This window comes from Lutjanus erythropterus, chromosome 19, assembly GCF_056507025.1.
Source record: "Lutjanus erythropterus isolate fLutEry1 chromosome 19, fLutEry1.hap2, whole genome shotgun sequence".
NCBI classification, from domain to species: Eukaryota; Metazoa; Chordata; class Actinopteri; order Lutjaniformes; family Lutjanidae; genus Lutjanus; species Lutjanus erythropterus.
The window spans coordinates 1,616,875-1,642,643 of NC_139335.1; the positions used below are offsets into that span (position 1 = coordinate 1,616,875).

The 25,769-nt window shown below is 41.9% G+C and overlaps 1 protein-coding gene across 1 annotated transcript in view; it reads left to right on the top strand.

The window, feature by feature from the left end:
• Positions 1 to 763: 763 nt before the first annotated feature.
• The window catches only part of ngfra (nerve growth factor receptor a (TNFR superfamily, member 16)), a 41,043-nt gene continuing 16,037 nt past the window's right edge, over positions 764 to 25,769 (top strand). Inside the window, exons 1-3 of the mRNA XM_084744745.1 lie at positions 764 to 1,204; positions 6,637 to 6,799; positions 17,425 to 17,787. Coding sequence (XP_084600871.1) covers positions 1,166 to 1,204; positions 6,637 to 6,799; positions 17,425 to 17,787 — 565 coding nt within the window. The 5' untranslated portion in view covers positions 764 to 1,165. The remainder of the gene's footprint in view (positions 1,205 to 6,636; positions 6,800 to 17,424; positions 17,788 to 25,769) is intronic.

A 25,769-nucleotide genomic window follows, 5' to 3' on the forward strand; every position in this document is an offset into this window, starting at 1 on the left:
GTTCATAAATATTTAATCAATAGTCAGAGCAGTAATTTGCACCTGATAAAATGACCCCCAGAAATAGAATAGAAAATGAGGGGAAAAATGTGTTTTGTATCTTATTCAATTATTAATGATTAATCGATAATTAGTATTTTCAACTACTGGTTCAGGAAAAATGAACATAATTTGCAGCCCTTGTTTGGAGAAGTGACGATGACATCAACGAGTAGTTTTTGCGACAAATACTTTCCACTTTTATTTAAGTGTCTCATGCCAGCACTCATACTTATAATGGAGTTTTTATTATATTTTAGCAGTGTAGCAGTACTTGTACTCGAGTACAGATTTTCAGTTTCCACTCTGTAAGGATTTTCTGGACCATAAAGGGAGCGTAAAAGTGGGCGGTCACTGATGAGCTCTGTGGTTACGGTTGCTAAGCTATGATTTGTTAGTTGTTTTTCGGAGGAGGAGCTGAAGCGAAGGATCAGTTGCCCCAGGTCTCCCCTAAACAAACAAACAAACAAAAAAAGCACTTGGTCAGGAGTGTCCACATACTTTTGGCCACATAAATAAAGTGAGATGTAATGCGGCTGAATGTGTCAGACATTAATGTGGATCAGTTTCATGTCACTTTGGCTCTGGATGAGACCTCGCGTGAGAGAGAGAGAGAGAGAGAGAGAGAGAGAGAGAGAGAGAGAGAGAGAGGAGAGAGAGAGAGAGGAGCAGGTTGTATAGTCTTACAGTCTTGCTGCAGGAGGAGTATCATCAGGGGTAATAAACTGGAGGGTGGACGTGCCCCCCTCTCTCCTCTCCTCTCCTCTCGTCTCCTCTGCAGTGCACTTGCAGCTGAGCAGCACTCCGGACAGGACGGTCTCCTCCTCCTCCTCCTCCTCCTCCTCCTCTTCTTCTTCTTCTTCTCCCTGTAGCGGTGCTGTTGGTGCTGCTGCTGCTGAGAGACAGTCGCATCTGACTCCAGTTCCAAGAGGTCCCGGACAAGACGCGTGATGGCGCGGAGGACTCATTGATAAAAATTCGTGCTGCTGGAATTAAAATGAGCACTCCTGCTGAGCGGCTCTCCTCCTCCTCCTCCTCCTCCTCCTCCTCCTCCTCTTCTTCCTCCACATAGCGCTGCCTTCTCTGCACAAGATCTGTTTTATGTGACTCCAGCAGGCGACGCAGCATGACTACTACCTTACCGCTGGTGATTTTGTGCGCTCTGGTGAGTCTGTCTGTACAGTAACTAGTGTGCGCTGCTCTTACATTCTCATAACGCTGCTGAGTTTTTGCACTTTGTGGTTTTATTTTTTAATCACTGGTGGTGTTTATGATAATATTCACACCGGATCTGAGTTTGTGTGATAATTAATAATCCTGCAGGGACTTCTGTAGTGAGTTTCTCTTGACTTCAGAGCGCTTCATTGGCATTTATAATCCCTTTTGTCATGCCTGTTATCTTGCTATGATGTCTTGAACATGGATTAACTTGTGCACTGTGGTGATCCCTCTAAAAAAAAAAAAAGAAAGAAAAAAAAAAGCCTCATTAAAGGGCCAGTGTGGCGTTTTTTCCTGCTGTAAACATGTAGCTAAACAGCTGATTTGCATGTGATATATGCACAGGTTAAATTCATTCATACATGCCCATGTATGCACATTCAAACACACTGGGGATGCACCTGAATCTGAATACAAAATTATTATTCTTCCACCCAAAGTTGCTTGTTATTACTCAGGGAAATAAAAATCTCAGTACATTTTTACACAATTTTAAGCAAGAAACGTGAAAACAACATAATTTTAATGATGCAATTTAAGATATTCCCTACAAAAGAAGGATATTTTTTAATATATTTTAAATATATTATTTGTATTTTTTTTTTTTTACTGTGAAGACATCCTTTTTCCAATGCAAAACAGATTTTTTTAATTTAGAAATATTTATCTTTTTTATTGCAGTGTCCCCGAGTTAAAGGGCATCATTCACAGGGTTGTAGAGCAAGACTTAGATGTAATTCTTTCAACAATATTTAAAATTCTATACAGAACATTTATTACAGAAATTAAAAATAAAACAAACTATTTTACAATGAAGGAATATTAAGGGTGAGTAAAGAAGAAGCTCTGCTATAGTTAATAAAATGTAGTTTAATTAAAAAAGATAAAAAGAAAGAAAGAAATATTTTTAATTTAATTTTATGCTGATATTAAATCATTTTTATGCATTTAAAGCACAACAGTTGCACTGCAAATCAATGTTCAGTTAGAGATTTAATGTGACTTTTGGTATAAACCACACCCACTTCTGGTCTTATAGCCAGATACAGATACAGATACTTTTTTGGCTGAAACAATACAGATACAGATACAGATAATGATGTCTGTGCACCTCTGATACACACACACACACACACACACACACACACACACACACACACACACACACACACACACACACCTCTTCCTCTTGGTTTCCATCCAGGGATGAAAAGTTCGACAGCCCTGCTCAGATTAGTTTCTGGAAAACTGAGCTTCCTGCATCCAGACGTCCAGGAGCAGCCTGCTGACTCGGCACAGACTTTAATAACATTAATGAGAAGAAGTTATTTATTTCTAATTTTCTAGCCTATTTGAATCTTAAAAGTCGGATGAGATAAAGATGCTTTTTGTAGCTTATGGAGAGTAAATTGATTCATTACAGTCTTATCCAGCATGAACTGCTGAGTTGTTTGGCTGATTCTGACACAGAACACGAGTCTCCTCTGATAATGTGAAAAAAGTTGATTATGGAGGACGGTCGGCGGTGATAAAGCGCAGAGCAGAGGGCACATCCTCCCGGGCGCTCTGGTATGTCCACAGCAGCTGGTCTAATTGGGCTGTGCGGCTCAGTCATCACGTGGACGTGAAGGGGACACTCTGTTATGACAGCTGGCTTAAAGGGTGGCGACGGTCGGGTGCACTTTGCTAGAATTAAATTTAGAAATAAACTCTCAAATTGACCATGAAATTGGGGAAAATACAAACCAAGCATATCACAGCTGGGTCACCGTAGGTTTTTTTTTTGTCAGTGTGTGTGTGTGTGTGTGTGTGTGTGGATGCATGTTCCTCCTGCTGCTGCAGAAAATTCCCACTGATGTTGCCATTAATCTATGTTAAAGCTGAGTGATATTCCAGGGAGATGTCACAGGAAAGGGAGTTGGCGCAGCAGTCAGGGACATGAATCCTTCTGCAGATACAAGAGGGAACCCTCTTGAGGTTTTGGGCTGCAGCCAAAGTTCATTTTTGCAGTGACTTTAACGCTGATTATACACTCTGAGATTTGTGCAGAAATGTTGAGATTCTGGAGGAGAAATGAAACACACCTCGAGAGCAGAAAGCAGAATGACAGAGAGGGGGAAATCGTGAGCAAGAGGAGCGTGAGTGTGTGTGAGAGAGAGCTGCTCAGTACATCTGTTTCTGAATGAAAGCAGGGACAGCAGAGAGAGAGGAGAGAGGAGGGGAGGGACGAATGAGAGAGAGAAAGACAGAAAAGATTGAATTGATGTCTCAGCAAATGTGAATTAAGTGGAAATGAGCTTTTGCTCGTTACATAATAAGAGCCACAGGACATGAAAGTGTTTCAGTATAATGGTTTTCTTTGTTCGGAAACGTCAGGATATGAATTCCTTTTATTTAACGTTATTGTATACACACCAGTGGAACAAGCCTCAGTTCTTCTGCCAGTGGAGCTGCGTGGCATTTATATCAGAGAGGACAGAGAAACTGCAACGAGAGACACGGGGAGACAAAGATGGTGATAACTGGAGGAGATTAAACAGATTAGAGAGGATGAGGGGAAGTAAACTGTCACTTAAAAGGATTTAAACTGCATCATGTATGGAAATACTCACGAGTCAGGAAGAAAGAGTCTGTGTATGTGCCGTGCAATGGCTGCATGCTGCAGGTATTTAAAGGGATAGTTCAGATTTTTTTGAAGCAGGGTTGTACGAGGTACTTATCAGTCCCTCCAGGCTTTCGTGGGTCTTTTTTTGGGATTGTTCCAGCATAAAATGCCTGATTTCACAGCAGCCTTTCTAAATAAAAATGGCAATGCATGTTGCAGTGTTTTCAGGCATATTTCAAGTGAAAATTGCAAAAGAAAGTTGCAGTTTTTCTTGTATTATTCATTAAAAATTGAAGGCAAGTTGTTCCAGGAAGAACAAGTCCACACTGTGTTCTGAGTGTTCACCAACTCACCAACTGACCAACTGACCACCAAAAAGGCTCTGAATTACAGAAATCAGAAAAATCTGCTGTATTTATAAATGAAGAAGCAGAATCTTTTTAGATTTTTTTCAGTCAAAACGGCACAAAATTATGAAATAGTGCACAGTGCAGTGACAAATGTCAGCAAAAATGACAAATCGTGGGAGACTCCTGTGATTGGTGGAAGGGAACAGAATGGAAGCAACAATGATTGGTCAAATTTGCAGAAAAGTTGTGGAATTTGGACAAAATTGTAAGGTTGTACAGAATTCATGAGGTTTGGTTGAATTTGCATGAAATATTGCGATCACACCTGGAAGGACGGAGTTATTGATAGTCAGTGTTAGAGTTGGGCTGATGGCTGACAGTCATCGACCTCTGAGCCCTCTACCTTTGTAACACCGTGATTTAAAACCCCTCTGTATTTGAGGCAGTGTGTCCCCTCAGAGTTGCCGTAGAGTTATTTTTGACATGTGGGAGAGAAAATAAAAAGAGGCTGTTTTTCATTGGACTTTGTCCCCATGTCTTGTTTATTATTTTCCTTCTAAACTAAACTAAGTTACAGACATGTGGTGCCCAGATGGAGACCGTTTTAGACTCAGCAACAAGATCATTGTCCATCACGGTGTTTCACTGTGGACACCAAGTCAACAGACATCATCCAGCCAGAGTCAGTGTGTTACCAATAGATGGCAGTCGGCATGCCCCCAGTTTGGAGAAGCAGACAGGAGTACCAGCATGGAAGCTAAGCGATGAACTGCTGTAGACAGGATCAGCAACAAAACGGGTTTCAGCCACTTAAAAAAAAAAATCAGTGTACGTTTACACTGTATTTAGGATATTTTGACAGTTTTACTTTACTAAAACTAATATATTCTCTTGCAACCAGACTCCATTGGTGACTTGTTCTGTAAGCTTGTTTGCACTATTGCGTGACTTTGGTGTATCTAAACTAACCTTTTCAAACACTGAAGTCTTAAAATAACAAAAGCTAACTAACTGATCGAGGCAGGGGTAACAAGCAACTGTCATGTTTTGCACAGTAAAATGATTGTTTTTGCCAGTGGAGTATGGTTGCTTTGGGGAGAGCGATATTTGCCTTATATGCCAGTGGCTTCCCATCTGAAAAAGCTGTCTGACAGCAGGGTAAAGTGGTGAAAATATTTCAAAAATAGCCTTCACAGAAACTGATATTGACTATTTTAGATGGACCTTTTTTCGGTGGTTAAAATATGTTTTGCTGCTGACCGTGTCCACAGCAGGACATCAGTAGTCCTGCTGCTTCTCCAAACTGGGCAACTGCACATGCAAAAATTAGCAGTCCACTTAATGTACAGTCTATGGTTGAAGTGATTTGGAACTCTGCAGGAGAGCAAGACGAGCACGGTCCTATACTACAAGTTGATCAGCTGTTAATAACTGTCAGTTTGTCAATGCAAAATTTAGCCCCTTTATCCAGACAACTAAAGCCCACTGCCTCAAAAATACACACTCTGGACTTTGAGTTATGATTTCTTACTCTCATAAACAGACAGTAACTCGTTTGGCGAACATTTGCCATTAATATGAACAGAGGGTCATTCTGGCCCTGAGTAGAAAATTCATGGGAGGACACTGCAGCTGTAATGTTGTTGTCAGAGAGTATTTCAGTTAAACATGTTTCCATAATCTGTGATGACATATTGTGGTCATTTTATGATTTATTACAGAAAACATATTACAGATGTCCCCTTTAAGACTTGGCTAAAGTTAGGGTAAGTCAATGCAGTGTCTCACTATGTGACAAAAATGTGGGTGTCTGTCTTTGTTTGAGTTTTAGACCTCGAGGACATTATTGGAAAGTGAAGACTGCAAGAAGACTTTTTATTTAGGGTTACAGTGAGATTTAGGGATGGGTTTCACCAGGCATTTATGGTGGTTAAAGTTAGGAGTTTGGGGGGAAGGAGTGCATTATTCCCTTTTAAAAGTCCTCACATGTATGTGTGCCAGCGCAGATCGGAAGCAGAGGTTGATGTTCACAGCTCCTCTCACCTTTAGACAGTAATTAGGACGGGCATGTGTATAATGTCATGCACACATGATTTTACGGTTACTGCCTCGGCTGGAGCGTGTCACAGGTTTACTATTAGAGCTGATGTGCCTTCAGGGCAGCTATTAAGGCAGTTTAGGCGACTGCCTTGTTCAAAGTGTGTCTAATGTAGGTGGAGACAAAATGATTCATGATGAATCCTGATAGCGGTCGTATTTAAGGAACAGGTTGGACACCTGGCAGCAATTTTCATCAATTTGTTTTGCTGTGTATGTTCCAGTCACAGTGGCCCTGTGCTGTTCTCTCTGTGTTTGTATACGTGTGAAAGTTTGTTCTCTGTGTGCGCTCCTCTGATGTGCTCTACCGCTGTCCCGCTGTGCCAGGTGGCGTTAGTGTTGGCGTCTAAGACGGAGCGGGCGGTGGAGGTCCCCTGTGACTCCGGTCAGTACACCACCAGTGGAGAATGCTGCCTGGAGTGTCCACCTGGAGAGGGAGTGGTGCAGAAATGTGGCGCCACGCAGACGGTCTGTGCCCAGTGTTTGGACAGTAAGTCAAGATTTTAATTTGTATGCATCTAATTTGAACATGTGCATTAACTGGATGGAGCCGTATGTGCCATGTGCGTATGTGCAACAATTGCACATCCAAAATGAGTCCAAATAGTGAGGAGGAGCCATAGACTGTATATTTGATAGGTTTAAATTTATTTAATATACAGTCTATGGCTGAAGTGAGTCGTTTCTCCTCGGCCAAGTTTTAATAAACCAGTTTCAGTGTAAGACATGTTGGACTCCTCTGTACTTCCTCCTTTTGATGTTTGAGCAACAAGATAAAATCTACAACAAGGAGAAGTTTGAAAACAGTAAACTTCCCCAAATCCATACATTTAGGCTTATTGTTCAAATTTTATCAACTTTTGACAACTAATATAATAATTAATGCAATATTTATCACTTACATTCACTGAGCCTCCCCTGAAACTGTTCAGAGGCCTGCGTCCCACTTTGAAAACTCCTGTTCTGTGATATCTGTGTGTAAAATTATGCACCATCTCTGCATAATTCAGTGTAGTTTAAATGGCATGAAGTGACGTGTGAAAAGACAAAATAGTGCTGCGACAACACGCTAAATTACTAACAACATTAGTGCTTTATTTATAATCCATTACACTTTGTGAAAGGGCACATTTTATACAGAGTTCATAATTGTATTAAATGACTTTAATTGATGGTTCATGAATAATTAGATAATGCTTTATAGATCAGTTATTAGTCATTAATATAAACAACTTCAGAGTTGTCAGGTTATTAAAAATGCCATTGGATTAACTCTGTAAAAGTTAATAAAGTGTGAAACATGGACTGGCCTCCAGACTCGTCACAGGCTTTTTTACAAATTAAATATTGTCCAGTTAATGATGTGTTACAGTTTATAACTACAGGCTTGATGACATTTATAGAACATAGACAGATCAGAGGCCAGCCAAACCAGGGAGATGTTTTTAGAAATGACTTATAACTTAGTTACAACTCAGATGTTATTTATTTTACACATTAATAATGTGACGCTGAAGTTTATTGTCCCCAAATGATTTAATCTCATTGTCCGTTTAAAGGACTTTTTTTTTTTCTCAACACATTATTATTATGAGTATAAAACAACTTCATTCAGTCACCATCAGTTTATTTACTAAAATTAGTAGAATTATCTCACCTTCTTATAAACCAATAATAAAAGGTGCCTCATTAGACAGTGGGAGCATTTTCTTATGTGCTGTCAGTTATCGGTTTTATGTGCGGAGGTTTTGTGTTGCCGTCCCCATCTGTGGTGTTTGAAACACTGAACAACAGCAACATGTCTTGGCACAAATATAACATCATCAGTTTCCCTCTTTGGTACATGTGCTTCCAATCTGCTCACAGTCACTACAAAATATGATTTTTATTCCCTTTGTTTTGGGTGAACTGATCCTTTAATAGGTTGTAGAGGTAACTTTTTATGACTAAAATGTTAAAACTTGACTCTCACTTCCTGTCAGAAGAGGATTAAATTCAATCTGGAGACAATCAGATTCGGTGTAAACACACGAGTGATGCACAGCTGCTCAACTGCATGTCATCATCAGCAGCATTACTCACTCTCACATCCGATCGATGCAAATTTCTGCACTTACATCACATTTATTTATACGTCCACTTCATTTTCTGTGCTTTTAAAAGTAGCTGGAGCCCTGAACTCCAAACAAAGGGAACGTCAAAGCCAAAACAAACTCTTATTGTCCAGTAATTGACTCATTTGTATGAAGTGTCTGCTTTTCTTTCATCAATTGTCCAGAGAAATAAGGCAGGAATTCATATGTTGTAAGTGGGTCCAAATGTGTTACGGCTGTGAACCATTAGCACTCGCTCTACAGACCAGAGCTGGGAGAGGCGCCAACACCGCAACATCACGGAGAGAAAACGAAGAAGACGAGCCAACGCTGCAAACAAATGTGTTGTTCTTAATGCAGGGGTCTTTCTGCATCACGTTCCTGCAGCTCTTTGTGTCCTTTAAGATGTCGGTGCATCGCTGGCAGTTCAGGAGGAGCTGAAGACTGCAGGGCTGAACGTTAATGCTTTTCTACATTTGCCTGGTTGGACAAGTTGTTCAGAAATCTACTTCTACTTAAAAAAAAAAAGCCCTTAAATATCTTGTTTTGTAAAATCCAAAGATATTCAGTTCAAGATAATAACAGCCCAAAAAAAGAGGGACATTTCCTCAGTTATGAGGCTGAAAAGAGAATTTTCTGCCATTTTGGATGAAAAATAAATAGAAAAATAAATAAATTAACTTTAACAGTTAATTGCCTGGTCAGGAGGGATGAGTTGCCAGATTAACTTCCCTGACATGACATTTTTCTTGCCCCAGAAAGCAGGCAACCCTGAACTGGGATGAGAAAAATTTTCTTACCTTTTAAAATCACTAAAACTGCAGTGATTAGTTGATTAATCGATTAGTCAGCTGTTAAATTAATTCTCATTTATTGTCTCTGCCAGGTGAACATGATATCTCGAGAATATCTTGAGGGATTTTCTTCAGACTTTGCACAATTGACCACTTTGACTCAAAGATGAACTAAGTAGATTTTGGTGGTTAAAGGTCAAAGGTTAAGGTCACTGTAACCTCATGTCCATCCCACTCTTGTGAATCTGATTTCTCAGAAATGCTTGGAACGTCCATTTTTTTTTTGGCAATAACTCAAGAATTCATGTGCTGATTATGGCAAAATTTCACACAAATGTCTGATAGGATGCTAGTAGTGCTGGAGAGTAATTAATTACATGTAAGTAGTAAATAAATGTAATTGTAATCTGTTAGTCACTGACAAAAATGTAATATATAAATGTAATCCACATATCTTTTTCAGTTTGCCTTGCAGAGACTCTACTCTTCTAGGTTTGATTATCAAGTAATCATTTTGAGTCATTTTTCAAGAAAATAAGGTCCAAATACTTTAATTTCAGCTTCTCGGGTGTGAATATTTGCTGGTTTCTTTCTTTAAGCTGAATATTTTTGGGTTGTGGACAAAACAAGACATTTGAGGACGTGATCTCAGGCGTTGGGAAAAACATTTTCTGGCATTTTATGGAACAAAGAACTAATTGATTTATTGGGAAAATGATTAATTGAATATCATCCTTAATCGCAGCCCTGAAAAGCACATGCACAGGCCAATTAACTGACACAGAACAGAAATCCAGAATTATCCGTGTTTAGACGTCTGGAGTGAACTCTCCATTGAACATTGATTGATTGCATTAATCCGTTCAGACAACACGTGTAAACACCAGCAAATGGTGCATGTAAACAAGCCGGATGTCATTTTGAGGGAAATGATTAAATGCTGGAGGAATGCTCGCAGACTGTCCAAAGAAAATTGATACTGTGATTATGGTTGAACTTGTGAACTTGTTTGCACAACAGATGCTAATCTCTGTTGTTGTGTTAGCTTATTAAGAATCTCAAGTCTGGCTGATTTCACCCCCTTTTGAAGGTTTTATTCTTCGCCTTGAGGAGCTCAAAAGCTGCAGCAGGGGCAGGGAGCCAATTCTCTACATCTAGAGCGCGACAGTCCCACGGGGTAACTAATGCAAAAAAAAAAAAAAAAAAAAAAACTATGACTGCGAGTCAATTTCACAAAAACCAACTCTGTCAAACAAAGTCAATGTTAGAAAAGGTAGTGGCGTGAAATTGACAAAAATGGGTCGGTGTGCAAAAAAACACAAGCGAAATAAAGGACTTCTCATGCTTTTGCATTAAAACTCCGGAGTGAATGAGCAGGATAATTATTAATATTCATCATCAAACGCATACGTCTGATAGACTGGAGCAGGAAATTGAAGTGGAGTGGCGCAGCCTGGAGTCTGTAAAGAAACAGCCTCAGAAACGTCTGGACTTTATCTTCGCTTTGACGTCACGAGGAATTTGTCGTCACGTCATGTTCCTGCCATAAAGAGCAGTGGACGATGTGTGGATGCTAAACTGCAGCTCTGTTTCCCTTTAGTGTGGGCTGGCCCTCAGGACTGTACTCCTTCATTCACTCCCTAATCCACCCCTCTGCACACCAGCGAATCCCACCAACTCTTGTCGTGTCTCCTCTTTTCTTCCATCCTGCATCCACCTCCTCCTCCTCCTCCTCCTCCTCCTCCTCCTCCCCCGGTTGCTATGACTCATCGTCTGTATTAGCGGATAAAATGGTATTAGAGAGCCAGGCACCAAAGGGCACGATCTGCTCATTCATCATGCATACTGTTACATCAGTGCATCTTTACTCATTTGATCCAGCTAATTAAACCATATTGAAAAGCCTATTGTGCCTCTAACAGTGAACAATTATCTTGCTCTGCAGTACAGGAACGGTATTCACCGCTGATAAACACTCAACAATTAAGCTCAAATACCCAGGAGGCTGCATCTCATTTCCACTGCAAATGCATTTTTATTGGTTTCAATATTGTTTTTTTTTGTTTTAGCAGATAAAATCTTAATGTACCTGAAGCCTAAAATACGTCTGAGTGGGATTTATATGGAATGAAGAGGCAGAAACACTGACCTCACCTGGAAAACTAAAGCTATAAATACATTTTCTAAAGTGCAGAAATGAATAATTGAAGAGAAACTTCAACACATCCATTTCCTGTTTCATGGTAAATATGGGTGAGTCTTTATTTACCATGCCACCCCCCCCTTAATTCCCCACTTCCTCTCGGTGTAACACCCCCGCTCTTCTTCGCGGCCTCCCGATTCCGACCCGGGACGAGTGCCAGCGTCAGCAGCGCTGAAATATTTATCAGTCTCCTCCACTTTTCTCTGCTGTCATGGGAGACGAAGATGGCCGGACCTGCCTCACTTAGTGAAACATTTGGGGGAAAAAAAAAACTGACTGAAGATCTGAGAGACAGAAGGCAGAACCTCACGAGTCGACAACGCAGCGTTTAAAGAGGAGCCCCGCTCTTCGCCGGCCGGACCAGGGATCACTGGGGATTTAGAGGAGGAAGGAAAGTAGAATCACAGCCTCGTCTGCTGAAGGCTGAAACAGAGCATCAAGAATCGCTTCCAACACCGGATCATGAGGGATGAAGAAAAGGGGAAATGGAGATTTTCCTCTGGCAGGTCCTCTATGACGGCAAAGGAAGCTTTTTCCTTAACATGGCACCCTAACAATCCAAAAAGGCTCTGCTCAGGATACAAGAGAAACTGTTGATTGTTAAATTACAACTTGCCTCATTTGGGCTTTTAATAACAGCTTTGGTACTATCCTAAAACACCTGTTTCAAATCAGGAGGGAAGCTAAACGGACCAATGAAGCGGGGCGATAATTACTCGCAAAAATGTTGCATGTTCAAAAAGAGAAATAAAGGCGTCACACATCTCTTCAAACGCTGGTAATTTACACACAGTCAGTGAAAGGTCAGGGAGAAAAAAGGGCTGAACCGTGGACCCCGACACGCCGTGCGGAGTGGGAGGAGCCACCGTCCGCGCTAAAAGCTTACACCCAAAGTGCTGATTGTGGAGATCATGGGGCAGTTTCAAGGCCGTCCACTGATACATTATTGATGACACTAATGGGGCCGGAGAACATCAGTGTTTGGAGGGGGGGGGGGTTCTCATGGGCTGAAGTGGCACTTTTTAAGTGCACCCCCCAGGGTACACTCCTAGAAATAACGGTTTCAAAAGGGTTCATCATGAAGGGCTGTGGCTCTACCCAGAACCATTTGCTTCTAAAGAACCCCTTTATTTGAAGACAGGTTCTTTGTAAGACTAAGGGATCTATTAAGAACCGTTTTCTTCCAAAGAACTCTTTTTTTGAAGAAAGAGTTCTTCCTTGAACCCCCTTTGGCAGGTTCTGGGTAAAACCCTAGGAGTATAAAAGTTGGGTTCTAGGTAGAATCCTCTGAAATGATGCCAAGAGGAACCTTTATAAAAGGCTTAACAGGAACCAAAATTAGTTCTCTTATGGGGACATAGTGAAGAACTCTGTATGTTTCTATTTAGCACCTTTATTTCTCAGAGTGTCCCAGTGGAACATGGAGACTCTGATTGCTGCTCATCACTCAGTTGGGGACAATTAGAAAAAGGATCATATTTTATTAAAGAAGTCGTTCACCTGATTCTTGACGGCTCTTCACTTCCTGTTTTTAGCTCCCAGATGAAGCAATGATACATAAATCAGACACACACATACAGACACACACACTCTCTCCTCCTGAGCCTGTTGAATGCTCACATGGTGCATATGGTGGCGTTTAGACGTGTTTACACACAAGGACTGCAGAGGGGCTCATGCATGCAAGTTAAAATTAGCGAGGAAGCCTGCGCGCTGTGGGATAATTGAAACGAATGAGGAGAGTTTCTCCAGTTGAGCCTGACTGCAAAGAAAACAGCGGCTCTCAAAGCTCCCAAATTCAAATAATCGTTTACGTCCGAGGTCTGTTGTTTGTCCGAGTCCAGATCGTTCAGTCAGCGTCACTCTTTTCTATCTGCGCTGCCTCCGGACAGTAATAAGAGCAAAGGGGTGATGACGGATGGAGAAAAGAGAAAACACTGGAAGCTGAGCTCACTTACATCCTCGGCTGACCCGTTTCCCCCTGACCCTTTCCCCTTCCTCGACACGTTGATCACTAAATCATGTTTTCTGCACTCGGGTTGGACCACCCTCGCAGCCTGTTTCAAACAAACAGTCAGAGATTCGTCGGAGCAAATCGAGCGGCCGCTCCTGCTCGTTGGTGCGCCTCCTCCCTCCCTACCTGCCTCCAAATCGTTACCTCCGTCTGCTCTGCTCTGTATAATGTGACAGCCTTCATCTACAGCTTCTTAGCCGTGCTGCTGTTTACAAGGTGTTTAGAGCTTCAGTCTGTGCCAGTGTTTACTTGCCAGAGCTTCTTACAGCGCAAAGCAAGTGCTGGGACATTGCTGAAGGGCTTTTTTCACACTGACAATATGCTGTTGCTCAACACGACACCCACTAAGCAGGAAAACACACACTCAGACATATGCATATGCAGATAAGAGTTGCACACACATCCATGTGGCTTTATTTACAGTTCCACCCAGTTCCACTGATTTATTTCACTGCAAGACAAAGAGCGTTAAGCCACTGAGGAGAGTTTAAACCGGCCTGAACTCGCTGAATGCTTCATTTTGAGTGAAACAGGAAGTCTCTGTTGTTAATTTAGAAGTTTACAAAGCATGCATTCTTGTCTCATAATCTCATTTTGTGAAGTGTTTGTGCAGCATGGATGGATGCTGAAGTGCCGCCCCTGAAAAACCAGAGAGTAAAACCTCAAATGAGAAACCACTTACAAACACATTTTCTCTTATTTTTGTTCATATCCACGATTTCTTCTTATTTTCTCAGGAACCATTGATTTGTAGTGGTGGAAAGAGTAGAGAGGGTTTGGTTTTTGTCCACATGTCCTGGTTTTCATTGGCCTGTTTGTAATCAGATCACCTGATTAGCCACTAAAATGCAGATGAAAAGTTTGGATATTAATTCAAATTTTTCTCAGGACTCAATTATGACTTTAAAAGTAACTAAGTAGATTACATCATGTAATGAATTCTTAAGTACAAGTAAAAGTACAGACATGAAAGTCTACTCATAAAAGTACATGTACCCCAACTACTTAAATACAGTAATTTGAGTATTTGTAATTAGTTACCTTCACCTCTGTTGAATTGTGGCATTGTGGCAGTTTTTCTATTGTGATTTGTACTTTTGCTCTTTGTATGTTGTCACAGTCCTCTAATTGTTTGTCCGTGCAAAGAAACACAAGTTTAAAAAAATATAAAATATTTATAGTTTTTATTCATATCAACAGTAGTTATTATTAATATAGAATTATATGGTATAATTATAATTAAAATGTCTTACTTAGCTTCACAAATTTGCCGCTTTTATTTGTTTGATATCATCTTATGTTCAACAGTTTAAAGGCTTTAGACTGTTGGTCAGACAGAACAAGTCATCTGAAGACGTCTCTGGAGCCTGTAAGCTGACATAATGTAATAAAAAGTTAGAACTGCATTTAGAATTTCATAACTAATACCATTTATTGAATATTAAAGATAAAAGTTCTTTCAAGCTTTGATCAAGTATTTTGTTTTATCAAACAAATTAAAACTGACTTTATTTAACTCTAAATCAGATTTTTAAGACTTTTACTGGTTCACTTCTGCTGACTCGACATTTACAGAATCACCGCTGACAGAATGGCGGCACTCTGATTCTTGTCTCGAGTATTTGCCCTTATTCTTACAGTTATTAAGTGTTTACAGGCCATAACTGATGCTAATAACAAACAGTCTGACTCCACCCCTCCAGTTTAGGGGAGGCCTTTAAAATAATTTGGTGCATCTGGAGTTTACTTCTTTTATGTGTTTCTCCTAACAGGAAATTAAAAGAAAATATAAGAGATAATTTAAGAGAACGTTGCTGCACGAGGCCCGTCAGGTGACGGCTCTCCTGTGAAACACACTGGAGAACAGTGAAGCTGCGTCTGTAGTGAATCTGAGCTGTAGATTTTTTTCAGCTGCTCTAAAACACATGGTCTCAGTTCCCCACCACCACCTCCTCTATCTCACTGCATGCATAATTCAGCAGGCATCCAATTATATCTGAAAATAATTCTATATGAACATGCAATATTAATAGATTACTTTGTGCCCCCTAGTCCCCCTCTCAGTGTAAGAATAAGCTAATTTGAGGTCATCACTTCCTCAGTGATGAACTCTCCCGAATCCTCCTGATGCAAACGACGTTCCTGGAGAGCAAATCTGAAATGTTTGAAGTAATTGAAAATCAGCAGGCAATTAGTCAGCACGGCTTTTACCTCATTCTGTTCGGCACTGTTCTCCACAGCTCCTCTGTGGCGTTCTGTCTCTTCAGCTCACGGCTCCGTAGAGATCAATATAATGCAACAGAGCCGTTCTTTAAAATGCTTTGATTATGAAGTCAGTTTGCGGGATGACAACTGTCCAGCTGAGCGGGAAATGTTCGACACAAACCAGAGCTAACTTTTTGCTTGAAGCTGACATTTCCACTGTGATAATAAGTCGGTCAGTCGGTCCACCACTTTGACCCTCAGTGAAATATTGAGATGGATTTCAGTGACATCAGTTACATTCATAATATCTAGAGTTTACATTTGTACAATACTTTGGTTCATGTCACTGATGGAATACCTGCGAATGGCAGCCCGTCCTCATCAGTAAAACTGGTCTTCTGTTTATGTTTCTGAACTCTACTGGCTGCAGTATTTAAGACAGATCAGTATAAAGAGAGAGAAAGCCAACATATGGAGACCAACAGGACAGATGGACGAGTCAAACACAGGACTTTTACACATGAGACTGGATTCTTCTTATGACTGAATCTGATTCATAATGAAAGGTTTAAGTTACTGAAATGATGTAACATACATGACTTTCAAAACACAAAGCATCATATGTAAACCAAATATGGTATTTTTCTAAACCTAACAAAGTTGTACAATTTCATTTTATATTCTTTTAAGCTGCTATAAGGAGTTTTTCATTGGTTTTGAAACAGAAACAGAAGATTGTCTATTTATATTTCATTAGTCTTGATGCCACTGGGTTGGAGTCTCTTTGAAATCAGATGAAAAAAGCCTGTTTTCATTTTTACAGGCAAAGTTTTTTATTTTATGATTTAAATGCATTTAAGTAGTTACATGTAAGTAGTTACTCTCCAACACTGCTAGTATCCTGGTAAACATTTGTGTGAAATTTTTGATATAATTAGCACATGAATTCACATTGACCTTTGACCCTTGAACACCAACATCCAATCCGTTCATCCTTGAGTCCGTGTGGAAGATGAGATGACCCAGAAACATAATGCTTCAGGCCGCGGCTGTCGCACAGAGTCATGAAGAAAAGGTTTTGTCACAGTCTTTTAAAAATTATGGAAAATTAGAGTGATTGGTCCAGTAGTATTAAAGAGACAAGCTTCAGGTCCATTGATCATGCACATGCACATCAAAGCGATCGCATGATCCCCTCTAGGCTTACGTCTGGCAGAGATAATAATTTTTACAAATATTTATCTTTTGCATGAATGGCTTTAACAAAGAACACAATCAGTTTTATATTAACATTATAATATTTATGTGCGTGATGAGTTCATAGTAGAAATGCTCCTCTTTGGCAGTAAAACTCTCTAAAGCCTTTAAATATAACCGAGTGACGGCTTGATCACTTTTAAGTACAGCTTTTTACCATCTCTGCGTCAGTGTGAGCGCGTTGATGCACCTGCACTTCACTCTGCGTGTATGATTGAGATTAAAGCAGTTTACTGAGCGCAGCACAAACACATTGGGATCGATATCGTAATGAGCACAGCAGGCTTTCGACTCGCTCCCCAACAAGAGCACCTTTCTTGTCCCGGAGCACAAATCACTAAGAGCCCAGTGGATCAATGTGTCTTCCCTTCTAATGAATGTGCAGTAAACATGATTAATGTCATTAGACTCACTGTTTATCCTCCTGTTTATCTCCTCGTATTTCCTGCTCTCTCCATCTTCTAACCTCCTTTACTCTTTGCCCCTTCTCTTATTTCCTCCCACTCGCTTTTCTGTCTCGTCTCCTTCGACCTGTCCTCTCGTCTGCAGGTGAGACCTTCTCTGAGAACTACAGCCTCACGGAGCAGTGCACGCCCTGCACCGAGTGTTTCGGCCTGATGCGGATGGACACGCCCTGCACCGACTCCAACGACGCCGTTTGCGTCTGCAACTACAACTATTTCTTCGACACGATATCGAGCCGCTGCGAGCCGTGCACGGTGTGCCCGGCGGGCCAGGGCGTGTACATGCACTGCGAACACGATCACGACACGGTGTGTGAGGAGTGTGTGGACGATACCTTCTCTGACCGGGAAAGCTCCCTCGACCCCTGCCTGCCCTGCACCATCTGTGACGAGGAGACTGAGATACAGCTGGCTGTGTGCACGCCGTCCAGCGACTCTGTCTGTCATAGTAAGTCTGCCACATGCTCAGGTCACACTCACACCTGTAGTTCAGGTAACTCCGTCCAGACCAAAGAAAAACAACAACATATACTGCTGTCTTTTATTTTTGGACCGTTTGTTATGACATGTTCAGTCTGACTTATTACAAACAAATCACAGGACTTACAGGTCAACAGTGTTGCACGTGGTTTGGTCATTTGAAGACGTCACCTTGAGACAGCTTTTCTTACCTTTTATTGACCAAACTATTGATTAACTGAGAAAATAATCATTAGTTGGATCATTGATTAAAATACTGTTGCAACTGGACCTCATCTGTCATAAATAATGACTGACAGGACAAATACAGCCTCCTGTACAGTTGCAGGCTTCTGTTGCCTTCATCCCCATGAGGGGTTTTGAAGGTGAAACTTGAAGCGAAGTTAGCCGGCTAGCTGTACTGAGGAAGCTAAGCTAAGAAAACAATAGTGCACGATTGAAAGGAACACACTGCGGCCTGCAGAACAGAAACACTGCTGCCAATCAGGTGTGGGTTTGTGTAACTCAGGTAAGCAGGTTTATTAAGAAAATAATAAACAGGACATGAGATGTAATGTAGGGCAACAACGTTTATACATTTTCCGGTAACTCTGAGGGGACACACTACCTCAAATAAATGATTTTTACGATGGTAGAAGGCTCAGTGGTCGATGGACAGTTGCATCCCTCCTCTGCCCAGCCCCTATCCACTAATCACAAAGTCCTGTGGTTAGTCTTTGTGGTTGCAACACAAACAGGCTACTTTGGTTATTAAACCTGCGTTGTTTGCTCTGGTTTTATATGACTTTGGTTCATTTGGGCAGATTTTAACACACTGATCATACTCAGGTGCAACTACAAGGCGTACTCTGCAAGTCTGAGCTAAACAGCTGCCGTAGTCAAGAGTGCTTTGCAAAATTTACCTTTTATTTTTGCACCAGACACATCTAGAGTGAACATTTTTACAGGCCTAAAACAAGTTTCCCAACTCTTCCAGTGGTTTGGACCAGAGCAAAGGAGCTAGAGGTTTGAAAACAAGACAATCCTTTTCCAGATGTCTTGATGTGGTTGTTTGGTCCGAATCAGAGTACAAGTGTTCACACCCGCTGAAATGAAGTGAACCAAATGGAGTTTGTTTGAACAGGTTATGTGTCAAAGCACCAAATGCTACACAGTTGTTGCCAGGAATTTCAAAGCTGTGTCGGAGCCATCATGTATGTCTCAGTCTCAGTCAGAGGTCACCAATGGTCGGGTTTTCAAATGGCAGGAAGTTGAAAGCTTTAGCATTAAAAGGTCAAAGACTACTGCAGTGTCAACACAGCAACAATGAATAATCTGCTCTCCCACAAAGCAGAAGGCAGCACGCAAGAAAAGGAGAGGAGTCGAGCTTGTTGCATCCAAGAGGCAGCTTGTAACCGAGGAAGCTGTAAATTCTCTCAGGCCGGACGAGGCATGAAATCGACCTCATCAGGGGGCTGCAGGGCTCAAGTCTGGGAGGTAAAATGTCTTAGGTGGCATTGCTCTCAGTTTCCTTGATAAAAATCTGGTATGTCTCTTTAAAGCGACATCAGATAAGAGAGACTCGACATCTTCAAGCCTCACAAAAACATCTTTTTCCCAATAACAGACCCTGACTTCAGGAGAAGTTTGTGGTCATGGTCTTTTACTTCCATGTGGGGTTTTTATGCAAACTTTGACCACTTTACATCGCAGAGTGATTAAATGCTTCTAAGAAAGCGCTTAGCAGCAGGAGCACTTGCTAATGCAGGGCCTTTCATCGATCTCCTGTGTGCATTATAATGTTTAAATGAACAGTTTAATGACTTTTAATATGAATGTTGAGATTTAGCCTTGAGCTCTCTGTGGAAGGCTGACCTGGTCGGGATTTAATGTCCTCAGACGCTGGCAGGTATTTGGATCTACCAAGTTAATGAACCTCAAAAATCTGTCAACACCCTGTTGCAGTACAGCGGATGTGGTCGCACCGCATGGAGGGTGCGAGTTTTAATAGACTGTAGTGGCACTGAGACTGCAGGAGGGGAGAAAGGTAAGAGCAGGAGAGGTAGATGAGGTGGAAGAAGGGATAATAACATAGACGATGACTTACCAGCTTTCCTTCTCTGAGTACCAAACACCATCAAATGTACTACATTTTGATTTTTATTATCATAATAAATCATCACCGCAGTAATTCTGAACACAAACAAGACCAAACAGAGACATCTGCTCGGCTCTGCATTTTAAATTGTGTGGAATTAAGTCAATTTTTGCAAGAAATCAAACAGATTCATAGCATGAAGGTGATGTTCCTCTAACCAGTGAGCTGGCTCTAATAATGGTTATATCTCAACAATTATTGGACAAATAGGAACCAAATTTTGTTCAGACGCTCCTCAGATGATGAATCCCTCCTGGTGGTTTGAGGTTAAATTTTTCTTGGATGGACTTCCATGAAAACTAGCACACACACACAGTATAGTCTGGATTATTTTAAGGGAGTTTGTATGAGGTACTTATTGATGGTCAGTGTATTAACTGGCGGTCTGCACGCCACCAGTTTGAGGAAGCAGCCGGTGTGCTGGTGTAGGAAGCTAAGAAATGTGCTGGTGTGGATGAGGTGAGCAGTAAAATGTATTTAAGGACAGACAGCTTTGTCCAATGAGAAACTGCCGCTATGTAAGACAAACAGGCCTCTGTCTGTCTCCAAAGCAACCAGACTTACTACAAGAACGGCCATAGCATCATTTTGACCTTTGACTTTTGCATTTATTCTGTTAGTTTATCTTTTTAAAAATGAAGCTACACCAAAATGTAAATTTTGTCAAATTTATTTGTGTATTAATCAATATGCAGCCAACACACGGAGTAAACTGTAATGATTGCAGATATTTACAGCTGAATTTTTCTGCAGGATTGTAACCGTCAGAAACGGTTAAATGTATTTTATAAGGGTTTACATGTTATTTTCAACATTTTCAACATTTATTAACATTCATAATAACAAATTTCCACCTACAACCATCATAATAAATAGCTAAATCAGCGTCTGGGAAAAGGAAAATGAGTACAAAAATAAAACTCAGAAAAGCTGGAAACTATTTGTTGTACAATATTTGAGAGCTTTAACACAAAGATTCAGGGGGTTATATGTGCTGAGCCAAGAGGGTTACAACTGTCCCTTGTCTCCCCTACTTTATTTTTAATTGAGTCTAATTAACTAATAATTTGTATATTAATGTCGGGACACTGAAAATCGAGACCACTTGTGACCAAGATGCATCTTTAACTGTGCATAAAGTAAGAACATTGCTGTTGGGGCCACAGCAGTGCATTGCTTTGCTTCTGTGCTGCTTCTCCTGCTGCTTCTCCTCCATCTCTTCCTCTCACCCTGAGGATGACTCTGGTGATAACAGCATTTCATGTCGCGTCACCGTCGAGTCAAAACTCGAACACTTTGGTTCATGACCAAACTAATAACATTCCCATCAGCCTCAGCTCTCTGTGAGCGTGTTAGCATGCTGATGTCAGCGTTAGCTCATAGCTCTGCTGTACCTATTTACAGCCTCACAGCTGCTGCCGTGCCTGCAGACTCTTAGTCTTGTTTACAATTTTACACGATTGAGTGGAGTGGAAAGATGATGCAAAAATATATATATGTATTTGTTATGTTTCTTCTCACTTTAGAACATGAACAAATGTTTATTGCACCAGGCAGCAGCCACATCTGTGCCAGCTCAAGCTAAGATCCAAGTTTAGTCATGTTGATTTTTTGTTTATGCAAAATAGAAGCAAGGACATGAGAAAAAATTATCCCTGCATTATTGCCTGAATATGCAACAAGTCTGAAGTTCTGTAAAAGATTGCAGTCCTGGAAACAAGTGTGCATACCAAGTGCCACATGTTGAGATGCTGGGAACGACTGTTTTCCAGATTCCAGATCTATCTAAGCGAGATTTACGCTGTATAGGAATGTAGTCCAGCCTCTTCCACTCCACCCTTTCCTACAACATATCTCACATAGAGCTGATATACATTATCTGAAGCCTGGGAACCTGGAGAACACTATGTTTTGTGACTTAATTTGTGCATAAATCAGCATTTTTACTTCCATTTCTGCATTATTAACAATTAATTGATTATTAAATTAAACAGCAACTATTTTACATCTGTGCGCTCCACCTGTTTTCACATGTTTGCACCTATTTTTCAACTGACAAAATTGTGATAGGATTAATTAATCAGTTTTCTTTTTAATTAAAATTTCTTCCATTGTCTTTTTATTTATTTGGCGACCCAAATAAAATCTCCCGTCACCCACCTGTGGGTCCCGAGCCAGTGTTTGGGAATGCATGCAGAATATCTACTGTATTCTACACATATCTGATGCCACAATGCAGCCCTTCTGCTGCCCACTCAGTGCCCACCCACGAAGCTGGTCTCACCTTTGACCCTCCTCGTCCTGAGTAATAGTTCTGCAGCAGCGGTGGTGGCGACGGCGGTGACTGGTGATGGCACGATAAGTGACCTTGCGGGACGCCCGTTTGAAAGGAGAGCCCTGTCATGCGGCACCAGTGGGCCTGTGGGTAACGGCTGCAGTCACATGTGACGCTGATGATGTTTCCAGGCCGTCCGTGGTGGTGGTCTACGATGACTCGGCACACAGATTGTTTTCTGCAGCAAACAGGAAGCTGCCCCACTGGAATTCTCATTCTGTTATTCATGCAGGGGAAAATATTTTTTAATTCCTGTCCTGCTGTCTTTCTCGCTCTTATGCACATGGTAAAAAATGATATGATTGGGGGTATTTTCAACTCCCTGAGTCCCCAGTTCATATCCAGCTGTCACCAAGTGTCAATTACCTGATACAATGACAGAGACAGAAAGAGAACGAGAGAAAGAAGCAGAGAGAGCTGCTGCATATGTGCTGTGCTGGTATTCTATGCTGAAGGGTCGATATGAGTCCTGGGATTTCTTCTCCTCATGCTCAGGTTTCGCTGAATGACCTCTATGAGCGCCCACACTCCACTGCAGGACACACACTTACACACACACACACACGCTTAGTCCTCTCCAGCTTCAGACACACAAACACTCTTTATGAGCATCCAAAATCAATACGGCTGATAGCAGGCTAACACGCGCTAGCACATGCACGCTCTTCCTCCTGCCAAGTGCGCTTTGACTTCTACATTTTTTATTAAACTCCGGACACCGCACATGTGTGAAGCGCTTTGATCTGAAATTGAAAACACCTCCTGCATCTTTTATGGAAGGTCTCTGTCCACTTGGCCTCGGCTGAGATTTTCCAAAGGGTGCTGTTCGGTCTCTAGTCAGGAAGATCTGAATCGAACGTGAAGCACTGGGAGACTCAGAGGGGGGGCAGGAGAGGAAACTGCCCCTGCTTGTGCTCCTGTGGCTGAAAACATGCAGCAAAAGAGCCATTTCAGTTGCCCCTATGGTAGAGAGAGAATGTGAAAAAGTGCCCTCGAGGATGCCCTTTCAATGGGTAAAATGTGGGCAAGTACTGTCTAGGGTGACTTTTTAATGGACAAAACAATGTGATAAAGTGTCCTTTAGGGTGTCCTTCCAGTGGTCAAATGGAAATGGACCCTAGTAGGCACTTTTTCATGTTACGGTGTCTTTCAGTCATGGATAGAGAGTACTTAACTATGTTTTGTCCACTGGAAGGGCACCCTAGAAGGTACTTCTTCATGTTAGGGTGTCTTTTAGTCCTGGACCAAATGTGATTAAGTGCCCTCTCGGGTGCCTTTCCGGTGGACAAAACATGAAGAATTACCCGCTATGGTGCCCTTTTAGTAGAGAAAAAGAGATGAAGTGATCCTGGTGCCCATCTGGTGGAAGCCACATAATAAAACTGTTTTAATCTGGATTGGGACTGTTTCAACATAACTGTATCATGACCTTTGGTGCTCAGGTGCCCCACCACATGCAGCAGATGCCCTTTGTATTTTTTTCTGCCCCTGCCCCTCAGACAGCCTGAGTGTTGAGTCCCCAAGAATAAGAGAAGAAAAGATAAAAAAAACAGATAAAGGCAGACTTCTTTTCTCTTTATTGCCCCGCTCATCACTCTCCCTCCTCCTCCCCCCTCCCCGTCTCTCCTCATTTGCTCTCTCTATCTCTTCCCACAGTGGCCCTCGAGTGGCTGGGCTCGCAGAGTGGTGGAAGGTGGCCAGTGTGCATTCAGTGCCTTCACCGCTGCAGTATAATTACTCCTGCTAATCAGAGCACTTTACAGCAGCGTCTCTGTTCATCTGCACCCCCTCCTCACTCTCCCCTAACACTCTGCCTCTCTGTCTGCCCCCCCCCCCTCCCCCTCTGCTCTCCCTATTAACCCTCCCGAACAGAAGACAGAGCGCTCACTTGAATAATTTGTAGTATGTGTGCGTTTGATGGATGTGTGCACGCCAGGCGGCAAACACAGAGGAAGATTGAGATAGAGGCTGCGCTGAGACAGAGGAAGAGTGTTTGGCGGCTGATAAAGAGGTCATTGTACATGTGCTGCGCCTGATAGTTGCTCATCTCCACCCTGAACTGGCAGCCACCAAGACATCAACCTCCGCACAAGACCCTGGGGTTAACTTCACCATAAAGACCTCAATGGCTCATAAAAATTAAATCTTTTTTTCTCCCCCTCCCGTCCACACCCCGCTAATAAACACATCTCTCTGCACACACAGCCCCACGCTCATAAAAATCCTGGGCTAGTTTTATTTTGTTTCATGAGTGTTTTAAACCCACCGAAGCCAAAATTGAAATCGTTAAAGCTCCAGTGCCGCCTTTAAGCTCCCATTCTGTTCCAGCTGAGGTATGCCGCCTCTGGAGCTCCAGGTTTATCCTTTGTTTCTCTGGGCCGGTGCAGAAATCACGTCTGGATGTAGACCAGAGAGAAAGCAGGGGAGTCACAGTAAAGACGTAGTATACTGTACTTAAGCTGAAGCTGCTCGCTGTGTTGAGTCAGTGCAGACTCCCAGGAGAGCTGTCATTTCGGCTCAGGATGAGAAAGACAATTTGCAGCGAGTCCTGAGGTGCGACTGATGCACGTAGGGAACATTCATTGCACCAAATAAAGGCGCTCACAGCGGTGCAGGATGACTGATAACCTGGCGTGCTGAAGGAAAGGCTGCAGCTTCTTTGACAAACTGACCGTCTGCACACTTTCACTCACTTTCACACCTTCCATTCACAATTTATTCCATTTGCAAGCTAATGTTGCATTGCTAATACCATTAGCCAGCCCTGCATTAGCTGGATGATGTATGGCGGAGCTGAGGAAACCTGACTACATCCCAGGAAAAGGTCAAGAAATGCTTGTAATACAGACACCCCTGTTCCACTCCCCTGAACGCTCCCTCCTTTTAGACGGATCCGAATCAATAGCGCGGCTTTAAATAGGCCCCTGCATTATTTCTGTGTTTCTAAGTATGGCGCGCACATGTGCTGTATTTTTCTGTCCGTGAGAGATATTTTCTATCAGTAAACCGATCCCTCCCACCCCCCCATGGGAGGCAGGAATGCCCCGTCATCACCATGCAGACAGACAGGCCAGCGTGGACTCTAACGACCAACAGAAGTTTTTCTAAGTTGCCCATCATGGTCCCATCGGACTATTAGAGCGAATAACTGTGTGTAAATTATGCAACAGATCAATGAAGAGAAACTTGACTATCTGCCATGTCAGTGAAAAGACGGTGTGTGTGTGTGTGTGTGTGTGTGTGTGTGTGTGTGTGTGTATGTGTGTGTGTGTGTGTATGTGTGTGTGGACGGCCACCAGCTGTGATGATCCACTGAATCTGACCACATCACTGGTCAAACCAATCAAGTTTTCCTCCCAAAATTCTTCACTGACCTAATTTTTCAGAATTGGTGAACAAATCAGTTAAAGGGACAGTTCATCCCAAAATGGAAAATACACACTTTTCGTCTTACCTGTAGTCTTATTCATCCATGTAG